We start from the raw sequence: 24,012 nt of genomic DNA, 5'->3' as shown, positions 1-24,012 counted from the left end.
TTAGAGGTTTGAAAACCAACCAAACAAACCCCAAAGTGCCATCAGATAAAGTTCAAAATGTATATCTGATGTCCATGTACTGTGCCAATAATTGTGTCATGACCAGGGTGTAGAAGCACTGGCAGCACTGGGAAGGAGCTCCTGGCACTGATTTTTGGCTCACAAGCACTTTTCTGTGATGTTCCAGCTCCACAGGAGAAGCTGCAGAGGATAGGACATGGATAGGACAGCTGAGGGAGGACAAGCACCTATTGGAGTGAATCCAGATGATGCTCAGAGGGCTGGAGCACCTCTCCTGTGAAGAAAGGCTGACAAAATTGGGTTTGTTCAGATAAAGAAGACTCCAGGGAGTCCTCAATGCAGCCTTTCAGTACTTGAAGGGCGGCTTATAAAAAAATATGAGGACAGACTTTTTATCAGGGCTTTCTTCAATAGTACAACGGGTAATGGTTTTAAACTGAATGAGCGTTGATTCAGATGAGGTATAAGAAAGAAGTTATTTACAATGAAAAGATTTTTACACTTAGGGTGTGAAAAACTGGCACAGGTTGCCCAGAGGAGCTGTGGATGCTCCATCCCTGGAAGTGCCCAAGGCCAGGGCTTGGAGCAGCCTGGGATAGTGGAAATGCCCCTGCCCATGGTGGTGGCTTGGACCAGCTGAACTTTAAGGTCCCTTCCAACCCAAACCAATCTGTGATTCTGTTACACAACGTGAACTCAGGAAACTCCGTGCCTCTCTGCGCGCATAACCAGAACCTTAATGTCTTTTAAAAAAAACAGCTTCCACCGTTCTCAGGCGGCAAACTCAGAGAGTTTGCTCAGAATGCCCCGACTGCCAGCACCCATCGCACATCTTCGCAGCGACCCCGAGGCGGAGAAAGCGGGAGAACAGCCGGGGAAGGCGGGGAATCCAGGGCGGGAAAGCAGGGGAAGGAGAAGGCTGGAACAGAGAGGAGGAGAGGGCTGGAACGGAGAGAAGGAGAGGGCTGGAACGGAGAGGAGGCAGGGCTGGAACAGAGAGGAGGCAGGGCAGGGGCACAGAGGAGGCAGGGCTGGAGCACAGAGGAGGCAGGGCTGGAGCACAGAGGAGGCAGGGCCCGGCCGAGGGAGGGTCGCTCCGCCCTGCCCGCTGTATTCCCCGCGGGCGGGCTGAGCGCGGCCCCGAGCCGGGGGCTGCATTCGCCGCGGGACAGCGGCCGTGATCCCCCGGAGCCCCCGGAGCCCCCAGGCCGGCCGTGCCGCCCCAGCCAGCCCCACGATGCTGCCGGCGGGCGGCCCCAGCCCCGCGCAGACCTGCGGCGCCGTGCTGGTGGCCGCCGTGCTGCTGCAGTCCGTGTGCGTGGCCGTCACCTTCCTCTACTTCACCAGCGAGCTCCGACAGGTCTGTGCGGGGCTCGGCGGCGGGGGGAGCCGCGCTGCCCGCTCTGTCCCCCGGGACAGGCCGGCTCGGGGGGCGGGGGGATGCCAGCAGCATCCCCGGGCCGGGCTGGGCTCAGCCCCCGCGGACAAAGAGCTCCGCTCCCGCCCTTTGTCTGCAGCACAGCCGGGCCGGGGCTGTGCGCGGGGAACGGAGCTCAGACCGGGGCACATACTGAGGGTCGGACTCGAGAAAACAAAGTTCGGCGCTTTCGCAGGAAATGTGTTTCCCATTAGAGCGCGAATTCGCCGTCTCATCAGTTTTGCGGTGCGGGAGGGCTGGGTGGAACAGGCGCTGTCAGCTGCACCCAGGAGCGCTGCGGAAAGCTCAAGTGCCTCGTGCATGCTTCCCCTAGGATAATACGTGGGTCTGAGACTGTGACTAATCCTAAAGGAACTGCACCAGACGGCAAACACCGCTGCATTCCCCAGAATTACTTTTAAAATACCCATTGTGTAGTCTAGATGCTTTGATCTCCTTGAAGCCACCCTTGAGGCTTGGCAGCTGCTGCTTAACTCTTCCCTCTTCTTGCAAAAGATCGTTTACACTGCGAGAAGGTTGAATTTAGTTGATAGTCCAGTGTGTGGTCCTGCTTTTCAAGGACCCTTGTTACTCAGGGTTTCCATGAGGGTTTTACCCTGAACTGACTGTCCTGCTGTAAGTTGTGCCTGGATGTTGCCTGGCACACAGGTAAACCTACCTGCAGGTAAGTGTTCTGTACACCTACAGCTTCAGAAAGTATTGCATAAACGTAAGTTACTGTTTTATATAAGCACTCAGTAATGCATAATTAATTACAGTATTTATAATAATGTAGATATGCATATTATGCTATATATGCATTTATTCCACATTAGATTTAATAAGTGGAGTCTTCTGAGATGTCAGAGGCAAAGGGAGTGCTCTGCAACAGGAGCCAATGCTCATACTTCAAAAATGTATAAAACAGATTTTCCATTCAGATTAGCTGAATTTATAGCTGTGGCTGTCCCATGGAGGAGTCACAGAAACGTGCTCGCTTTGTGAAATCAGGTTACATGATTGCTAATGAAGAAAAATATATAAAGGCATCCTCCTTTCCTCATGCACACAGTTCAGAGTCCCTTGCTAACAAACGTGCCAATCTAAGTAATTAGTAACCACACTTATCTTTTCCTTCTATTCAAACATGTGCACCAGGGACACAGCCACATCCCAGGGACTTGCCCAAAATACAACTCACAGTTTCTGAAGAACAACAAACCTGCATTTGTTGTGAAGGGATAAATCTGTCCAAACTGAAGATGTGGTGGACTGCAAACAAAGGTTGCTGGCTCTGGAGGGGGTACCTTAACCACATATCCCTGCATTTGCCATTTGGTGCACAAGAAACAGGAAAAAACTCATCTAGACACAGCCTGCTACTCCACATCCACATGGTGAATGTGGAATAAACCTCTGTAGATAAGCTGTGATTTTTGTCTGCACGTTTTTCTTCCCTTTTTTTGTTCACTATACCTGCATTTCTACACCTTCACCAAATTACTGTGGCTGCAGAGACTGCAGGTATTTCTATCTTTCCAAAAAGCGTGCTGGTAACTAGCAGGGTTTGCCCACTACAGCTGTAGTAACCTATTAGGAGTATGGCATTTGTTTCACTGTTTATCTTTGAGAGGAAGTACTGAAATAATAAAGTTCTTATGTTTCAGGAAGAAAAACAACCTCAGACTTCCTTCTTTTTAAGAAACAATTCAGTAACCACTCCTAACATAGGAGATGGGCTCTACAAGATAGAATTCCTGCAGGAGTTGCATCCTCAAAGGGTTCAGTGCTGCAGATAAACCTCAAATCTTACAAGAGAAATCCCAGTCCCTGGGTTCCATAATGTGCTGCTGCAAGGTTGCATTCCCTGAGGTTTCAAACTGCACAAAGAGTAAGGTTCCAGTGTCAGGAGAGTGAAGCTGTTTTGGGGAAAAGTGAGCAGGTAAGGTGGAGGCAGAGGCACAGGACTGTTTGCTTCCAGATGGGAGGGCAGAGCTGGGAGCTGAGCTGTGAGAGAGCTCAACAGAATAAACAGTAACCTCACAACTTGCCTGTGTCTGGCTTTTTATCTTAAACTCGTCAAACTACTTTTTTATAGAAGCTCATTGTATAGTTAAATGGGTCAGAGCCTGTAGTTTTACCTTAATGAGCACATAATATGAATCACTTCGAGTTCTTGAAACCTGATTTAAAAATACCAGTGCACTCCTTGGCAAAGACACAGAAACCCTCACAAACAGTTGCAGTGGGGGCCCCTTTTCCTTCTGCTGCCTCTAAAATACATCATTTCAAATACTAGCTGAAGCTCAGTGGAATTTGCTGCTGCAAACTGAAGGTGGGACTTGATGGGAGTGAAATCTCTCCCTGTAGCAGGAAATCCCTTCCTGAACACCTTTGTTTTCTAACAGCCAGGAAAAGCATGGGGAGTGAAGGAGAAAATTCACCTTTTGCTTTCAATACCCAGTCTCTAGGACAGCTAAAAACTGGTGCTTGTAGAAAAAAAAAAAAATACATCTGTTTAGCAAACCAAACCAAGCTTCTTTAACACAACAAAAGAGTGAAATTTAAATGCTACTACCAGGATTCCATCTGAATGCTTTGCATGTTCCTTGCTGTTCCCTCCAGGTTCCCGGAGTGCTTTGCTGGCTCCACAAGGCTGACCAGTGTGGAGCTGCTGCAGCAGGAGCCCAGTTCAGAGCAAACAAGGGCTGCTCTCAGGTTCTGTGCTCCCACTTTAACCAACAGCGCCAGCTGGAGTCGCATCCGCAGGGAGCTTGGAGAGACATTTCCACCAGGGAAACTCTCCCAGTCAGATTCCTTTGGAGCCAAAAGGAGTTTTGCCCATCTCTTCTATCTTTGCAGGAAACAAAAATGTTTTCTCCCTGACTAGAGGATACAGATAGATACTTGATATTTTCATGTCAAAAATATCTGGCATTATAATTGTATTTGGACTCAAGTGTCATTTCAGTTATCTGGATTATTAGGACAAATGGTGTTAGCAGAGAGCCCAAACTGGATATGGGGAGGATATGGTACAGATACATATAACAGCAAAGGTCTGGATTATAAATGCAATTGGCTGAAAAGACAGCATAGACAATACTTTTAAGTGCTAATATTTGATTTCATCCTCAATAATTTGTTTAAAAAACAATATTGTGCTAAATAAATGTTTCTAATGCAGAACTAGAGAATCTAAAGAGTTTCCAACATCAGGGATTTGGGTGTTGAATTTTCACAAAACCTATGAAGTTGAATATTGGATACTGTATTTATGTCCATGCAGATAATGCAAGCATATTTTTGCACGTGAGGTATGCCCTCATATTTAAATATGTCAGATCAGGATGAATTCAATCCTCTTGTTGTTCATACAGCCCTACGTGCACCATACTTTAGAGAAAAGAAAAGCGCATTTCCTAGCACTTAGTGAATCTAGTGACATACCACAGCTGCAAACACATGGATGAAAAATCCTGGCTTTTCCTTGTGCTGCAGCTCCAGGACTCGTACTCCAAGAGCGGCATCGCCTGTCTCACCGGGGAGGAGATCGGAAATTCCATCCAAAACTTGGAGCTCATCGAAAGTGAAGACAGAGAAGCTGATCCCTGCTGGCAAGTAAAGTGGCACCTGGGAAAGTTAATTAAAAAGGTATTTGGGAACAGTGTGCTTGGTGTTGTTTCAGCTGAAGGAATCCTAATAGCAGAATAAAGGAGGCTCAGATTGTTTTATTGCGAAGCAATTGTCAGGCCGCAGCTCCAGCTGCAGAGTGCTTGCACTGAAGCATAGGGAAAAACAGCCCATAAAAGTGGTTTCACTGCATTCAGGAAATAATAAAGCAAAGACTATCAGCTTTTACTAAGTAAATTCCAGTGGTGGGTTGGTTTATCTGAAATACCTCAGGGTAAAGGGTTTCTACGTGACCATAGAGATCATGGTGCTGTCAGAGCTGTCACTGCCTCTTTGGAAAAACAGGGAGGCTGGGGAGAGAAAATGAGATTAAATATAACACAGGGAGAGGTACAAAGGTGCCTAAGGAGTGGTCCAGTCACGAGCTGTGTGATGCAGTGATGAAGGAAAGAGCACGTGGGCACACAGCATCAGGCACAGCACCTTCCCAAAGAGCACCTCCTGCGTGACTTACACACCAAACACATCATTTTGGCTACAGAGAACAGTCAGTCTGGCTGAAAAATCACAGGGGCTCACATCCTCTGGAATGGCTTTCAAAATCCCATCTCCAGCACACAAACAAGCTCATCCATAGAAATTCTCTTCAGGCTGAAATTTTCTGGTGAAAACAGATCTTGCAGTCCAAACCAGATTCTGTATTTGTATTCAGAGATCTCAGCTCCTTTGCTGGAAGCTCTGCCAGTGAAGTTCCTGAACTTCTGCACAGAGAAAGCATTGTTTTAGTTGGTGGATGTTTACACATCTAACATACCTGCTAGCTCCCTGATTGCTTAGAAAAAGGTAGGCTGGGTACCAGAAATAAGTTACAATTACGATAATACTACTATTACTATTAGGATAGATGGATAAATAGAAATGTGTCAGGACAAAAGCCATCAATAATTGGCAATACAGTGCAGGTAAGGCATCACCACGCTTGCTGCTGCTGCATCACTGTCCACACCAAACTGGTTTGTCTCAGCAGTCAGCAAACAGTTATGAAGAAGGGGAATGCACAAAGTAAAATATGATGGATTAAGAGCTTAGATAGGTAGAGGGATAAAAATAAATTAAATTTTATTTCCCAGATTTAAGACCATATAATTTACAGTGCTAACTGTTCTGAAAATGGAAGCTGGTGCTTGGACACTTCTCTTATTTGAGAGAAGCATGAGATTCAGATTCTTCAATAGACTTATTCCTGAGCTCTTGAAAATGTTTTCCCATGTCTTTTATCACCTAAAAGACGAAAACATAGAAATTCTTTATTACAACAAACTAATAGGTGCTTTTTTCCCTCATTTGCTTGTTGATCAAATCCAGAATCCCCTTTATTCATGAGTAAAAAGAGGTGTGTCCTGCCCCTGTCAGCCTTGGCTGACAAGCTAATTCATTTTTACTGTGTTTGTTGGCAGATGATGTCAAGAAGCTACGAGGAAAACATATCTGCAATCAACGGTATTGTAATAATTTTATTACCTGTGGTGAAAAGGAGCCACTAGTGGCACTTGATGTGTAATGACTTGATTTTTTAAAAGTGCAGAAAACTGGCATCAAATTCTTGTAAGATCTAAGATCTTGTACTGGCATCAAGTCATCAAAACCTGATTACTTATTAGTAGAAGGTAAATTTTTTTCAGGAGCCTGAATTACTGTTAAGTGGTTAGAGCAAGTTAACCAAGGTGGATACAGAGGACTCAGTCCCATGTGTATGGGGGATGTTTAAAAAGCCCTCCCAGTACCCCACTCCTGGAACATGCAGCACAGAGCTGCCAAGATCAGTTAAGGAATAGCTCTGCTGAAGCTCGCACTAAAGGTGCTGCCTGAAAGCTTTACAACCTCCAAGTGGAAATTCACTTGGAGATTAGGAATTCACAGGGAGATTAGGAATATTTAACCATAAAATTGAGTACTATAGGTTGTCTGTTGGTAACTTGAAGGCAGAGGAAGGAGAAAAAGGGGAATAAAGAGGCACTTAAAGACATTTCATGAGCAGGCATAAAAGCAGAATTTGAGCCTTATTAGCCAATAATCAGCCATCACTCCATGATTCAGTCAATTAAAAAGTGACACAGCTATTCCTTAAAATCAAGTCAGGTGGAACAGATGTGCTTTCTAAAGTCCCTGCTTCTGATGTGGGGTTTCTTTTTCCTTCCAGTTGAAAGGACCCTGACGCTGCCGCACTCGGAGGGGCAGCAGCCGCGTGGTCCCGTCCGCAGGATCGCGGCGCACCTGACGGGCAGCAGCAGCAGGAGGAGCTCCCTGTCCTCACGCAGTAAGGAGAAGCCTTTCACCACAGATAAAAACCACTAAATTAATTAAATTACTCTCCCACTGCTAGCCTCAAAACACCTTGTAATACTTGTGTTGAGTTAGTAGTAGGAAACAAATAGTCTTGTCCCAGACAGTGGGTTTTTTCTGTTAATTCCCACTGAACAGAGAGAAAGCCCATTTCCTCTGGGTACCTCCCTAGCTCTTCTTTTGAAATCCTCATTAGGGGTAAAAAGAAATTTAGATGTCCTTCCTAGTGTAATTTAGATGTGCTTCCTAGTGTTAAGTTCTCCTCTTTTCTTTCATTTCCTTCTGTCGGTTGTGCGAGTCCCAGCTGCTATGGTGACAGACCTATTAGAAATGTGAGACAGGAGAGACTTGACATTCAGCCATGTTAATGAAGGGCTTGCTCAGCTTTCTGCAGCTTCAGAGGGTATCAGACACTAATGGATATTTTAGCTTTGTTACTAAGTAAAAACATCATTTTCTCCTCTTATTTGGGAGCACAAGTATTAAAAATAAAGGCAGTTCATGTTAACTCCCACATAAAGCTTACTTATGGACCATCAAATTGTTGTGAGAATGGACCTAATGAACTGCTGGGAAGAGCAGGTTTCCTTATTAAGGAAAGTAAGGCTCAACTAGCAGACACTTGGCTTCACTACTTGTTTTTTAAGTTAACATTTCTCTCTCTCTTTTTTTTTTTTTTTCCCCAAGTAAATCCCTTGCCCAGAAGAGGAATTGGACACAAAATAAACAACTGGGAATCATCAAGAAAAGGCCACTCCTTCCTTTACAACGTGGAGCTGAGAAATGGAGAGTTAGTGATACCGCAGACGGGCTTTTATTACATCTACTCACAAATTTACTTTCGCTTCCGTGAAAACGAGAACGAGGACTCAGACGTGTTGGGACAAATCAGAAACCCCAAACAGCTTGTCCAGTATGTTTACAAACTGACTAATTACCCTGAGCCCATTTTGCTCATGAAGAGTGCAAGGACAAGCTGCTGGTCTAAAAAGGCGGAATATGGACTTTATTCCATCTATCAAGGTGGTGTGTTTCAGCTGAAGAGAGAGGACAGGATTTTTGTCTCTGTCAGCAACAGTGACATAGTTGACATGGACAAAGAAGCAAGTTTTTTTGGAGCCTTTATGATCAGTTAGAACATGAAAATCATGATCCCAAACGGCCCAGGTTTTTCTAGTCAGGGACAGCTTAAATTCCTGTAAAATAGGGGATCACAAGCAAAAGCTGTATCGATACCAAAAAGAGCAGACTGCCCTTTCTCAGCTCACTCACCGCTTGCCGAGTTCTGTCCAGCAGCCAGGAAGAGCAGCAGCAGCTGGCTGTGGGTGGCAATGCTCTGTGCAGGCACAGGCAGCCAGGCTGGGAATGTGTGAGGGATTCACAGCCTCAGGTGATACCTTTAGCCAGAGCCCCGGGCAGGTAAGAGCTCACCAGCAGCAGAGATGCTCCAGGCTGGCTCAGCTGTGGCACGAGGGATGGTGGGTGCTCCACGTCTGGTTACTCAAGGCTGAGACTGGATATCAGATTTTATTTGTGCTCTCCACTGGGACCCTGTCTTGAGTATATCAGGAACCTTTGTACATACTGTGGCCAAGTGCCTGTGGAATTTCTCCCGAAGTTTTTTGAACAGGAGATTTGCAGAAGCTGCACATCTTCATCTCATCTAACAAAGCACTTAAGCACCTAATTAATTTTAAGCACACAAACAGTCTGACTACACCAGGGTATCCACATGCTTGAAATTAAGTATGTGCTTAAGCATTCTCCATCATGTCTTGAGTAAACACATTTGTCTTGTGCAGGATATTGTACATAAGAACAGCTGCTGGAATGGCACTGAAGAGCTTTTGAAATCAATCTATGTTTTGATCAACATTTTATAACAGTGCTATTTACTTAATTACTGTGCTGCAGACATCTCACCAGGCTCCCAATAAGTTCAGTAATGCAGTTGCTGTTACAGTTGTTGACAGCAAGAACTGGATCCAGAAAAAAAAAAGTGGGTTTCTGAAAATACTGAATTCTGTGAGAAATTTGCAGCAAGTTAGGCATGACAAGATTCTTCCATGTTTATTTGTACTGGTCTGTGTTTGGTAGGATGTGATGTAGAATAACACACCCCAATGACTAACATTTTAAGGAAAACAGGCACAACTATCTGTACTTAGAAAAATGCTGCTTATTTAGATAATGCTGTAATTATTTGATTTAATTTTTAGGAATGGACGGAAACACGTTTCTACCGGGTTTTTTTTACAAAATGAACAGTATATTTTTTAACTCTATGAAAATGACTCTTTTGTATTAAAAGGATTTGAAAATTTAGAATGTATGGGCTCAATGCACAGCAAAAGTCAGGTAGTGTAAATCAGCACATCTGTAGCATTGTCAATGGAGGAATAGCAGATTGCACCATGAATGCATTTTGCCCAGATTTGCAGGAAACATTGGAGAAAAAAAAAACCAAAACTGGAGGGAAAGGAAGACAGTTCTGCAAATGTTACTTGTGATGGCAGGATAAAGTCTGGCTATTTCTTTTGAATACACTGGGGTTGCCGTGGGAACCCTCCCATTCACCTGCACGTTGTGGTAATTAAATCACAGCAGCCCCTGCACATGGGCCTCACCAGCAAACAGGCACGGTTCATCCTGCCCATCAACAGCAGGGGATTAAAGACACTGCCCCTGTCTTTATCTGACCATCCAGACAAGCAGGGACCTATGTTGGAGCAGCAAGAGGAGAATTTCAGGAATACCCTTATTTTGGCAAGAAACACACCAGTGTAAGCTGAAAATAATGAGGTTTAACTTCTGCCTGCTGTTAAACAGTGTCACACGTGCTGTGTTCAGTGGCAATCAAATATGTGAAATTCTTCACCATTTACTGGAACACTTTGGTTTTCCTCCTTCTCAAATCATCTGTTTTGACAGAGAACAGAAGACATTTCTACAGTTTTCTTTCTGATTTCAGTATTTAATTCAGAATTTTTCTCCCAGCCAGAAAGGCTGGAGATCAGAGCCATTCCCTACATACCTGTATGTCTGTTACCTTGGAGAAATGACTTTTGTAGGTTCTCCTTGCAGATGGACTGGGCTTGGTTATTCCAGCATAGGATTGACCTCTGCTATCAGATTTGACCACTGCATGCAGAGCATATTGCAACAGGAATCACACCAAATAGTAATTTTCTGAGTGATCTGAAGGCATGTTTGCCAGATCTTACCTTGGGGGAAGATTATCAAGGGATAGCAGACAGGACACTTTAAAGAAGAATGGAAAAATATAGCAAGTTCCATTTGTGCTGTGTTCTGACTTACACTTTTCATCTCACTTTATGCTGAATGACATATGTAGCAAATTTTTATAGGTTGCGTTAACGTGAATATTGTAAATTTTTCTACATGACTTTTATATAAAACGTTTTTACTAAGTAGTTATTTAGTCTCACAGTGATTATTGGTGTCATCCTGTGGTTTCCATGACAACCCTGTCTTAAATCATTTCCCTGACATTGATTGGTATCAGATATAATCCACTAAATGGTTGCAATGCAAAGGACAAAATGCAAACCATTGAGCAATGCCATGTTGTGTAATTCCATGTAACTGGCTTCCAGATCCCAGCTGGTGAGCTGCATCTGGAAGCAGTAAGCTGAAGAAATCCCTGAAAATGATCTTGTGACCAAAGGACAAAATTCTGAGCGTTTCCCTTGAGGTACTTCTCATGTTTCTGGACTTTGGCAATTATTTAAGCACTGGGAATTATTATTTAGTAGCAAAACATCTGATCTTTACCCACTACCAAACTACAGTAGAAGATGTTTGTTCAGCCTGGAGAAGAGAAGGCTCTGGGAGACCTTACAGCACCTTCCAGGACCTGAAGAGGCTCCAGGAGAGCTGGAAAGGGACTTTTCACCAGGGCACAGAATGACAGGGCAAAGGGGGATGGACTCACACTGCCGGAGGGCAGGATTAGATGGGATATTGGGAAGGAATTCTTCCCTGTGAGGTGGGCAGGCCCTGGCACAGAGTGCCCAGAGCAGCTGTGGCTGCCCCTGGATCCCTGGAAGTGTCCAAGGCCAGGCTGGATGAGCAGCTGGGATGGTGGAAGGTGTCCCTGCCCATGGCAGGGGTGGAACCAGTGCACCAAGGGATGGAGTTCTCTCTGGAGTTGGGGAGTGAGTCTGAGGAAGAGGGACACAATGCCCAGGTGCGACCCAGTGAGCTGAGTCTAAACCTCAGAATTAGTGACTGCAGAGCCCAGCTTTGCTGATTAATAATCCAGCAGTGTTTTGAAGTCTGCTTGCAGATATTACTGCTATATAAACATCTGTAAAGTAATTTGAGCTCATTCTGTGTTTTACTTTATTAAGCTGGATTACTGCTATTCCAACAGCACTCCAGTGATGAGAGTTGCTAAACCATAACCTTTGAAAGCATACACCAGGTGCTACCTCCTGCTCTAAACCACATTTATAACAACAGTCAAAACACCTTCTGTCCCTGGATATAATTAAAAAAAACTGAATTTGCTTTTCTCTGAGTTTTGGAGGTGCATAATTTTAAAATGAATCTCTGCCTTACAGTCTGTTTTCCAGTTTCTTCTTCTCTCCACAATAAACACATAATGATTGTAGGTTCAAAGCCTTCAGATATTTCCATGACAACAAAGACTGATATAAACAAGAATTAGAACTTTACTGGACAAGAAGAAAACTGAAAGAAATGAACATAGGAGAGGAATCTCAAAGCTCCCCACAAATAGAAACTCTTCTACTTCATCTCCAGTGCTCAATGCAGTTTTGAAGCTACTGAAGAGAAACACAAATAATTTAAGATTTCCATGAAAGGTAAATGTCTAGTATAATGTGTTTTCTAAATTATCTTTTTAATATCTGGTTTGCTCATACATCCAGCTAGTGGATAAATAGAATAAAAAGTCCTTAACTTCAGCCCCTTTCTCTCATTGCAGTAAGACCAATGCCTTCACTCTTGTCTTCTTGGCAACATAAAACTAATGTTCTTGTAGCTGAGGGCTGGTAGATAACTTCTGGGAGCCTAAAGCCATCTGCTCTCACAGTTCTTACCTCTTCTATCACCACTATCTGCACCACTGTCCTTCAGCAAATGCAAAGTCCAAGCAGGAATCCATCATCATGCAGCGTTTGTGGATGACAAATCTTTACATTCCATCAAATTTGGCCTGCAATTGCCAAAGAAATAAAAAAGAAAACTAAAGCTGCCTTTCTTCTCTCTCAGCTGGCATTTTTTTCTGGCTCTGACCCAACCCCATGCAGGAAAAGCAGCCAGAGGAGCCCTTGACTCATGATACCCTTTCAAGAAGGAGATCAATGTTGCTGCATTTGAAGTACAACTGCCAGTTCTGATCCAACTGGCTCAAAACACATCAAACTCCCAAGGAAGGCAGGGTTAAACCATTGCATTGCAAGCTCAGGTTGTCTGGAGTGTGCAGATCTAGTGCTCACTCACTGCTGGGTACTTGATTTGGTATACACACCACAATCAGTTATTATTCCAGAAAAGAATAAATTATTTTCCTGTGAAAAAAAAACCCAAAAACAACCCCCCCAAAAAAACCCAAACAAACAAACAAAAAAACAAACAAAAAACCCCAAAAAAACAACAACAACAACAACAAAAACTAAACAAAAACAAACAAACAAAAAACCAGAACACTTTTCTCTCCCTGGGGAAAGAGAAATGGTCATTTTTGACAAGACACAGTTGAGCAAAACCAAAAAGAATTCAATGAAGGATCCCCTCTACATAGAAAGTCACATTTATAGCTTAGGGCTATTTTCTCTGGTAGATATCAACATCCTGCAGCTAATGCCACTGGTCTGGGAATGTATTAGGGAAAAGAAATTTGAAAAAAGGAGTGAAGAAATTTTAAAAAGGAGTGAGTATAATAATGCAAAGTATTTGGCAGCCTAACCACATAAGCAGTTGCCGTCTCCTCCATAATATAAAGCAATGTCATGTAAATTAGACTGGGGACATAGTTCTAATATGAAATAACTGTATTTTAGTGGCATAAAGTCCATTATTTTTATTCAGACACATATAACACAACTATGCAGGCAGCTGGGTAGACAAAGAAGTACATTAAACTCTTCCTCCTTTTCAACTGCAATAATGTGCAGCCATCCCTCATAAAATTTAGCAACTGTTGAGTAACTTGCTGCAAAACTGTCTCACAGTTCATGAGCAGGAATGAGAATACTGATTCCAGTGAAACTGCAAAAATATATCATCCAAATTAGGATATGGACAAGGCACAAAGGCTAATGCTTGCATGATTACAGAAGGCACAAATTACAGGAAACAGGCACATGCAGAGGCACAGGCAGAGTAACTCAGCATTGTGTCACATCACACTTTGCTCTGTCTACCCTCCAGCAAAGCCCTGCAGCCGTGGAAGGGAATGCTGAAGTGCACCCAGGGAAAAGGCACAAACCTGCTTCCCTGCTGAACTGATGGAGCTCAGAGCAGCCTGGGCTGGTGGAAGGCATCCCACGGCAGGAGGTAGGAATGGGATGAGCTTTAAGATCCCTTCCTACCCAAACCATTCCACGATTCTATGGTTAAGGTAGATGCCAACATGGATTCAGGGCACTGGCCGTCCCCTGAGAGCTGGGACACAAGAGATCCAGCCCCTCCAGACAGACAGTAGTGAAAAAGGTTGTGTTGCAGCATGTATACCTTAGAATTTGTGGGGACAAGCTGGAGAAATACACCCTATACAGATGTGTGGGAAGTTACTTTGATCTCACCTTGTTCTGCTCACATCTCATTTCAGTACACCGTTCTCCTTTGGTACAACAGGAGTCTGCAGCTGGGGAAGCACGGCTCTGTCTGTGCCTGCAAAGGGCAGCGCAGAGGACAGCAGTAACACGCTGAATTGAAATTTAATTGCAGGTAAATCATGTAAACGCGGGTGTCTGCTGCAGCTTCGCTGAACAGGAGCCTGGCCGGGCTCCTGCCAACATCCAAGGGCAGAGCAAAGATACGAGCGAGGAGACAGCAATCGCACCCGCGGCTGCGGGACCGGCTGAGCGCCGCGGGGCGAAGTGTGCGGGGACAGAGCGCCGAGAGCGCCGCCCGGGGAAGGGACCGCTGCTCGGGGAGCACGGACCGGGCACAGCACCGGGCACCGGGGCTCCGGGAGCACGGACCGGGGCACCGCACCGGGCACCGGGAGCACGGACTGGGGCACCGCACCGGGCACCGGGAGCACGGACTGGGGCACCGCACCGGGGCCGGGCCGCGCCGCGCCGGGCGGGGATGCGCAGCCCGCGGCGCCAGGATGCGGGAGGGGAGCGCGGGCGGCCGCGGCGCGGAGAACCGGACGGGCGCCGAGCCCCCGCTGCACCTGTTCCCCGTGCCCGTGCTCACCGGCATCACGGTCGCCTGCGTCCTGCTCTTCGTCATCGGGATCATCGGCAACCTCATGACCATGCTGGTGGTGTCGCGGTTTCGGGACATGAGGACCACCACCAACTTCTACCTGTCCAGCATGGCCTTCTCCGACCTGCTCATCTTCCTCTGCATGCCCCTGGACCTCTTCCGCCTCTGGCAGTACCGGCCCTGGAACTTCGGGAACCTCCTCTGCAAGCTCTTCCAGTTCATCAGCGAGAGCTGCACCTACTCCACCATCCTCAACATCACGGCGCTCAGCGTGGAGCGGTACGTCGCCATCTGCTTCCCCCTGCGAGCTAAAGTCATCATCACCAAGGGGAAGGTCAAGCTGGTCATCCTCTTCCTCTGGGCCATCTCCTTCATCAGCGCCGGCCCCATCTTCATCCTGGTGGGAGTTGAGCACGAGAACGGCACGAACCCCCTGAGCACCAACGAGTGCCGAGCCACAGAGTACGCCATCCGCTCGGGGCTGCTCACCATCATGGTCTGGACCTCCAGCATCTTCTTCTTCCTGCCCGTGTTCTGCCTGACCGTGCTGTACAGCCTCATCGGGAGGAAGCTCTGGAGGAGGAAGAGAAAGAACATCGGTCCAAACACTGCCATCAGGGATAAGAACAACAAGCAAACTGTGAAAATGTTAGGTACGAGTCCTCTTGCTCTGTTTTACCAAAAGGATGTGTGTGCTCGTGTGTGTGTGTGAGAGAAAGACAGGGAGCTCTCTGATAGTTTACTATAGTTCCTTCCAAACGAAAGAAAACGTTTCATACAAAAGGCTAAACCTCAGGGTAGCTGTAGGGTAACTCTCCTTTTCCCTTAGATTTGTTTCTAACTGGTTTGAGCTGGGAACTCCCAAACAGTTAAACAAACATTAGTAAGAATCCCTGACAAGGACAAATACTGCAGTTATAATTAACTTGTGCCCTGGAGATTTTTGAGCATTTTTGCTCTTTGGTTGTGGATACCAATGTTATTTACAGAGAACAGTTTATTTCATTTTTAAACAAAACTAAACCCTTCTCAAGCCATGAAGTTGAGCTGCAGACTACAGCCAGGCAGGCAGGGCATGATGTGCACTAAGATTCATAGGAAAAGAATATCAAGGTTTTAGCAAATTGGGGTTATTTCCTACCATGGCTGTGTAAGCTTATGAAAATTAATCTGCATGTTCATATTAGCAAAACCCCAGGATATGCTGAACCAGGAGCACCGAGTCTCCTTTGAGGTCTGTGATGCTGTACAATCTCACAGACTGTCAGAAAACAGGATCAGGACAACAAACACTGTCATTCCTAACTTTGTGTATCGACACTGCTGAATGCTTTAAACAGCACCTGTGGTTGGCACATGGAAACACAAGTTTTAACGTTTAACTAAGTCACTGCATGTAGTGGCAGTCTGAAACACAAACCCAAAAAGTTGTCCTGCAGTTTGGTGTCTGAAAACTGCAGAATCCTGCTGCTGCTGCTGCGTACTTTTATCCAAGCCAAAAGTCCTCTGCAGTGCAAGTCATCCCGTGGATTTTTGGGGGGACAAGATGCTCTGCAGGAAGAAGCTTTCACAGGATCCTTTCAGCAGGGTTGAAGTGGTGGGCTAATGAGGCAGACAAGAGGTGGCAGTGAGTCCTAAGTACCTTAATTATCAGATAGGAGCCTATCTGATCTTTTTGTTCATGTCCTAATTTATTACTATGCAACAGCAGGAAGAATAATAAAACCCACAGCATTCTTTATGCCTTTTCAGCTACGTTTTATGATCAATAGAATTACTTCAGTCTGGTAAGCGTGACCTTGAAAGTAATTAATTGCTCACACTTCTAGAGGTTCAGGATTATGAACTTCCACTGACTAGAAGTAAATTACATATATTACTACCATGCTTATATTTCCATATACTTAACTGAAAATAATTTTGAAATAAAAAATGCTTATTTCTGCTCTGAAGTGTTGCCACAAGCATTGCAATATTTCAGGCATTCTTGTTTTTTTTTTCCTTTTACAAGGTCTGAGAACAGCCAGGCAGTGGCAAGACTCTCCTCTGACAGAGAGCCAATATTCCCTAAATGATAACAGTCTGATGCCTGATAGAAAGATGGGAAGAAGTTAGTGAGGGCTCAGTGGCAGCAGATGCTCAATGCAGTGTCACTGGTGTTAAAGTTCTGCTTAAAATTTAGAAGGTGCTTTCTGAGGCTTTATTAAGTCATGGAACATCAAGCAAATGGGATTAGCATCAGATGTTCTTTTAACGGTAAAGACAGGTTATGCTTCTGGGACTGAAATTAAACACCTAAACATATAGCCTGATCTGCAAAGGAGCTATCACATCCCATTCCTATTGAAATCCATGGGTTTCTGCATGCATGAAGATCAAACTGTCAAAAGCCTGACTAGGAATATTGCATGCATATGTGTGCTGAAAATTCTAGTCATAACAGACTGTGCTTTAAACTCTGCTCATTCACAGTGACCATCATGGTAATATTCATTACATGGATTCAAATCCCCATGTGAGCTAGGGAATCACCTGAATTTTGTAGTGAAGATAGTGAGGAAAACTGGAAGTGGTTGGCTCCAGAAGATGCAGAGCTGGAAAACCTATTCTGAACCTCAAGCTCTGGTGCTTTCCACTCCACCACAAGTCCTGCACAAGCATCTTTTACAACTTGGGAATGCTGGTGCAGAATTTTTGGGGAAAGATACCTATAACCATTCCTCCCAGTAATTTGAATTTCATTATCTTCTGAGACATGATATGAGGATAGCTAACACAAGCAGGTTGCTAACACAACCTGCCCACCAAGGCCAGGTTGGACTGGACTTTGAACAACCTGGTCTTGTGTCTCTGCTGAAAGCAGGGGGCTTGGAAAAAGATTTTCTTTAAGTTCCTTTCCAACCCACACAGTTCTGTGATTCCATGAACAGGTTAACTGTAAAAATTGCTTAAGAATATCAGAAACCCTTGCTCGAGTTTCCTGGTTTTTCTCTCTCTAATATATTAATAGATACACTCAGAGCAATATGAAAAATAATAAAGGTCAAAGGTGCAAAGGAAATGAACAGAAACTGTTTCCCTTTCTCTCAGATGAAAATGGGCCAGTGTTCAGAGATACACACACTCCCATTATTCTACAGACATATTTACATGTAAATACAACCACTCTAGTAATACAATATTACAGATATACTGTATAACTATAATTATGTAGTTATATACTACACATTTAGTTTTACTGTTCTTGGGAGTAACTCATGTTCCAAAAAATGGACAAAGTGGAGGGATGAAGCACTCTCCTCTTCTCATCTTGGCATATGTGCTCTACAAGTTCCCATTCTGTGTTTTATTCTGGGGCCTTTGCCTTTAACGGTTTTGCTTTTTGTCTTAAATAATTTTGCTTCCCAGTGATTACATTCTTCATTATAAACCACAGTGTTGAGTCTATCACATATAATTTGCTTTTGTTAAACACTGCAGATGACAGATAGTTATATTTTGTCACCATTTGGACTCTTTAACAGTCTGTTGAGGCAAACATAGGTTTTATAGGTCAGAAGTTAGCTACAACAGATAAGTTGGGCAATGTTCAGGCAGCCTGTTTAGATATGATCCAAGTGCATTAAGTATCACCAATTTATACTCTCAGAGAATGTACTGAGACACAACTGAAAGCTTAGGGGAGGCATTTTCACACTTTGTGATTAATTTGTTAAAGGAACAGAGCTGCAGAACAGAATGTTAATCACCTGTATGTTGATACTCACACTTAACACACTCTCTTCTGCTGTTTTTGTTTTAGTCGTGGTGGTATTTGCGTTCATACTCTGCTGGTTGCCTTTTCACGTAGGACGGTACTTATTTTCCAAATCCTTCGAAGCCGGATCCCTGGAGATAGCAGTGATCAGCCAGTACTGCAACCTGGTGTCCTTTGTCCTCTTCTACCTTAGCGCAGCCATCAACCCCATCCTCTACAACATCATGTCCAGGAAGTACCGCGTGGCCGCCTGCCGCCTGTTCGGACTCCGCGCCCTGCCCAAGCAGAGCCTCTCCAGCAGCAAGCAGGGCAGCTCCCGCGGCTGGACAGAGCCCAGCGTCCTCACATGACACCAGGCACCCCAGCACCACCCGCCGAGCCCCCCAGGAAGCCATAACGGGAGGGGAAGAGGGCAAGGAACGGGAATCCCAAGGCTGAGAGCGCCACTGCGGTCATCACCCCGACGGGCTGAGAGGCGCGGTGCAGGCAGTTAAAGGTCTGAGGGAAAAAACCTGAAGTTTGGGACTCTGAGAGGAGAGAGGCGGTCACAGAATTTGGCAATGGTCCAGGTGTTATTTTTGTGCTGCTTCTGCCCGTTTGATTTTTTAACGCTGACTTTAGCCCAGACCTAGGCTGTGCCGTCCTGGCCAGGCAAACGTGGCCCAATTCACTCCAGAGTTTGTACGACTTCAGCAGCGCCAATTCGAGCTGAATTTTTCCAGAGTTAGCTTTAGTTTTGTTAAGAATTTTGCTAGCATCTAATCAGACCCTAGAGAGAGAATACTGAATTGCCTTTTTGGAGTAGTGAACAGGAAATTTGATACACTTTTCATAATACCAATTTTTAAGTAAGATCATGTTTTTCTCTGAATGAGGAAAATTATTTCTTAAAAAAAAAAAAAGAGATATAAAATGAATAATTTTTAAACATGCTAAAAATAAATAACTTTCATGTCACATCCAAGAAGAAAGGAAATAAAAAAAAATGCTTTCACAGAAGTGGCTTAGAACGTGACTGTACTGAAATATTTTTTAAAAATATATATCAGTGGGACAAGGACAGTGCTGACTTCAGGCCTACAGTGATGCTATAAAAATGTGGAATGCAATCACCCACCAAAGTCTCTCTTTTTTTTTTTTTTTTCCTAGCTAAATCATCTGTACTTGTTCTGTTCAGTTTGATTGTGAATGACTTGATGTGTTTGAACTTGAAAGCTTTTAATTGTTTCAATATTTGTAAGGAGTTTGTGGCTACCTGTCCCTAACTGCACCCCACTGCACCCCTAGCTTGCTGAGGACAGGTATCCTGCCTGTAAACCCCCCATGTTTCTGTTCAAAGTCTGTCCCAGTGCCACATCCCCCTGCAAAGCCTGGCGTGCATTTGTGCTCGTTTGCTGCAGTGTTGAATTGAGAACACTTTGCATTTTTTAACCACCGTGACCTGAGAAAATAATAGAAAACCCTGCATTAAAGGACACAGGCAGACACATTCTCATACTTGATTCATAAACCCCTTAAATTAGATTTTCATACCTCAAGTGTGCCATTTCAAGGCAAACCAGAAAATGTTCCATCTTCTGTGCTAATGAATGTGGCTTATATTGTCTCACCAACATGTGGGTTTTGTGCCCCACAGAGCTGACAGAGCACTGGAGCATGCATGTGTGATAGCAGCTTTCTGTTCATTTGGTTCTAGTGTTCGTTCCACAGCCCTCTGTCCCTGATGAATTTTAATTCTCCCTAGTGAATTGTGTGTCAGCAGAACTCTCCTGCCTCCAACCCCCCGCTCACACCGATGGGCCACTTCCCCCCGTTACACCTTCAGCTGCTCAGGTTGAACTCACAAGAGAAATTGGCCTCTTCTGTATATTCAGTGTCTTTTCTATCACCTTGCTGGGGCCAGGGGCTGGTTGCTGCTCCTTGGTGGCACCTGAGCCTGTCCCCTCCCCACTCCAGGAGTGCAGGATTTGCGTGCAAACACCCACACTGAGGCACTGCAGCACTGCAGCATCACCTCCTGCTTCACCTCTGCCCACAGGCACCTGGCTGTCCACGCTGTTCTCTCACTCGCTGGCTGGCGAGCAGGTCTGGTGGCAGAATTCATGCAACTCAGGGAAACAAGACATTTGGGAACCAAGGAAAGAGGGTGCAGATGTGAGCTCAGTAACAAAATGTCTGTATAAACAAACCACACACACACACCTGGCGTCACATCGGTGTTTCAAATCTCAGCTGTGTCTGTGCTGTTAAATGTGAACAGAAAAAGAAATAAAGTGATCAGACCCTTTATAACCCTGTGGCTCTGTGGTGGGGGAGGAATCAGTGTGATTCACACAACTGGATTTTAATTTTCTTTTTTTTTTTTTTTTCATGTTTATATTTTAGTTTTGTTCCCAAATCTGCATAACTAACTGGATTAGGCTATTTTGTTTAATCAGAGTAACTATAACATTAAAGCCCTGTGTAGATACATTTGTGCCTACAAATAACAGACATACTAATAATTTCATTTACCCTAAACATTTCACCAGGAGAAAAAGTAAATTTCAGCTCTACCAACACTGTAAAATTTCCACAATTTTGTGTATAGAATGAAATTTAAGACATTTGATCTGGGGTCATAAAAGTCAGAAAAGCACTGGCTGCTCCTTGGGAGGGAGGACAGGACTTCCTCCTTGCTTCTAACTGAGGAGTTGGACTCGTTTTTCCAAGTCTTTGGACAAATCTAGCAAAATACACCAATTATTATTAAAGAAAAGTAGCCACTTTCCTAGGACTCTTGCACAAGCAGGAAAATACTTCATATCTAGCAGGGAGCACAAACATTTAACACAGCGTAGCTGTCACTACACCAGCCATTAGTGTTGCTGCCCTCAGTACCAGAACTTTTCCGTATGGATTCTCTAAAGCCAGCGGGGTCACACAGCACATGCTGAGGAACTGCTGCTTCAAACTGGTACATAATGAACTGCTTTTATATGGAAAGCAGGGGAAAAAAACCACCTCAAAACCTGGATAACCCTCACTTTTGCATCATAAAATCAACCTTTGTCCGATGCCTCCAAAAAAATACACACATCCCCATCCACACTGATGGATGAATCCAGCCTTGCTTGTCTTGAGTGTTATTCAGAGACTCACAGAACATAAAAGGGGCCTTAAAGACTCTCTAGTGCCAACCCTCTGCCATGGGCAGGATGCCACCCACTAGATCAGCTTGCTCAGGGCCCCATCCAACCTGACCCTGCCCAAGTTGTAAGAAATAACTTCATGGGGGAAAAGGAAAAAAAAAGCGCAAGCAAGATTTGAAGGGCGTTTTTACCCAAGAGTGGTGAAGTCAGTCCAAGGCAGGCATCATCCACCTGTCCCAGGTACCAACAAGGGGCAAGGCTCCTCCTGCCTTGTCTCTGGCAGCATGAACAGGGGCAGAGGGCAGTGACAAAACAACCTGTACTGGCACAGTGATGCTGGAGTGTCCTGGCAAACATTCCCAGCACAGACAAAGCCTTTCTCTCGGCTTCCCAGCGTATTTCTGCAGCACCTCATGTTCCTGGCAGACTTCTCCTCAAAGCCTTCCCTACAAGAAAGGGCAAAGCTGTGCCTCCCATCCAGTTCTGGGTCTGGATGTGGTTTTTGAGATCCATTTTTCACAGGGGGAAGACAAGAGTACCTTGCAGGCACTGGGCTGTTCATTGGTGTGGGAGACAGGGCAGCTCTGCAGGAGTTTTTTCAGGCTTGAACCTTTCCATTTCTGGAAACTCCTCCTTGAGGGAACAAACCTTGCCAGTTCTGACTTTAAAAAAAACCCATGGAGACTGTAAGACTCAAAATTTTGCTGTGTTCTTACTGACTTGAATGTGAGCAGCCCATAGAGAAAATAACTGAAAGTTCATTCATTAAACAGTCCCAGTTTTAAAAGCTTTTCTACCTCTACATTTTGTATCACAGCTCCACAAATAAACAAGGACAAATTGGCTGCATTTTCTTTCTTGGCAATGAGTTAAATTGGTGATGAAATAGGTCAAAAGGACTGTACCAGAAAGCTTCATTCATTTTACAAAAGTACCTTTGATGGAGGCACGCACAAGCAGAAAATCATGTCCCATTGTATTTCCTGCCAAAAATAAAATATACTGGAAAACCAGCACTTTCTGTCAAAATTTGAATCGATAGATATTCAGCAGTTATGTAAGTTTGCATAAGCCCATTAAAATCAGCAGTTTTTAGATACCTAAACACCCAAGGGAACCCCCTCTGTGTCATGGATCTGCTGGTTTTAGGGTGCTGCTGCTCTGAGCCCAGTGGATGGTTCTGGATGGGCTGCCATTGTATCTTCTACAAAAATCCCATGGCCTTGAAGAGGTAAATTACATCTTGAGAAGTAAATTCAAATTTGGAACAAAAAAATCTAACTCATCTCCCAGGGATGGCCCTGCTGTTACTTCCCCACATCCTGAACCACCCTCCTCACCCCCAGCTGAAAGCACCATAACTACATTTTACCATCACAACTCCCAGTAAAAAGCACCAGCACTATTTTACAAAAATTAAATTGAAGGCCTTGGCATTCTAGCCCCTTGCTCAAACCCTCCTGTCCCAGAGTGATGGGGTGTGGATCTGCTTGCACCCTTCTGGATGTCATTCCTGGGTTTGGGCTGGGTCTGGCAGCTCCCAGCATCAGCCTTCTGTTCCTGAGCTGTGCTGCCAGAGTGCCCAGCACAGTAGCCCATTTGTTCCCAAACTTTATTTGGGAAACAAGCAGCCTCTGGCTGACACTGCAGAGACACCATGTGCTCAGTTTCCACAGCCCTGGCTCTGCATCCCTGCTGTCCATGGTGAACCTACACCTGCAGGGGGTTTGTGTCTGCACAGGAATCCTTGCACCAGCCCCTGGGCCTGCACACACACAGGAGCTTCCCAGAAAACCTCAGGATGTGCCAGCAGATGCAGTTGCAGGAGCTGATGTCCCAGGTCCCCTGCATGTTTGACACTCCCTGCTGTCAGGCACAGGCAGCTGCAGTCTCACCCTGCCCAGCGTGATGCCAGCAGCACCTGGAGAGCTGGAAGCTCCCGTGGTGTTAATGGGAAAATCTCTGCTCCTCTGGGCAGTCCATCATTCACTGAGGGCAGTGACACACACCCCCTTCAGCCATCTCCTCTCCCATCCCCACCTGATGGACCACCCGGAATCCTTCCCAGCTCTGCATAAACTTCACAGGAGCAAAACCATTGCCTCACACAGACATGCTTGCCAATGGCTTTTTCCTCTGAAACACGAGTTCTGGTGAGAGACAGGCAAAACCCACAGGGGTTTGGCTTCATGTCCCACGTCCCTGGCCAAACTTTTGCCCAAAGCAGTTGTTAGATGATGGGGTCCAGCTGTGCCAGCTCTGGCAGATCATGAAACCACAAC

At 45.0% G+C, this 24,012-nt stretch overlaps 2 protein-coding genes across 3 annotated transcripts; both read left to right on the top strand.

Annotated features, from left to right (window-relative positions):
- The first annotated feature begins 1,106 nt into the window (after window positions 1-1,106).
- Window positions 1,107-10,835, top strand: TNFSF10 (TNF superfamily member 10). The gene is made up of 5 exons (XM_041467914.1): window positions 1,107-1,381; window positions 4,940-5,092; window positions 6,529-6,571; window positions 7,272-7,388; window positions 8,102-10,835. The coding sequence occupies exons 1-5, from the start codon at window positions 1,259-1,261 to the stop codon at window positions 8,548-8,550; spliced, it is 885 nt and encodes a 294-aa protein (XP_041323848.1). The 5' UTR covers window positions 1,107-1,258; the 3' UTR covers window positions 8,551-10,835.
- Window positions 10,836-14,709: 3,874 nt separating this feature from the next.
- GHSR (growth hormone secretagogue receptor) lies at window positions 14,710-19,715 on the top strand. 2 transcript variants are annotated; one of them, XM_041467833.1, is made up of 2 exons: window positions 14,710-15,495; window positions 18,693-19,715. In XM_041467833.1, the coding sequence occupies exons 1-2, from the start codon at window positions 14,742-14,744 to the stop codon at window positions 18,947-18,949; spliced, it is 1,011 nt and encodes a 336-aa protein (XP_041323767.1). In that variant the 5' UTR covers window positions 14,710-14,741; the 3' UTR covers window positions 18,950-19,715. The 2 variants fall into 2 exon arrangements, with proteins under 2 accessions (XP_041323767.1, XP_041323766.1); XM_041467832.1 differs by having other exon boundaries at window positions 18,645-19,715.
- Window positions 19,716-24,012: the final 4,297 nt, after the last annotated feature.

Source organism: Pyrgilauda ruficollis, unplaced genomic scaffold (genome assembly GCF_017590135.1).
Source record: "Pyrgilauda ruficollis isolate IOZ18807 unplaced genomic scaffold, ASM1759013v1 scaffold21, whole genome shotgun sequence".
Lineage (NCBI taxonomy): Eukaryota > Metazoa > Chordata > Aves > Passeriformes > Passeridae > Pyrgilauda > Pyrgilauda ruficollis.
Note: the sequence above shows the minus strand (reverse complement) of the source record. Positions and strands in the feature narration are given on the sequence as shown.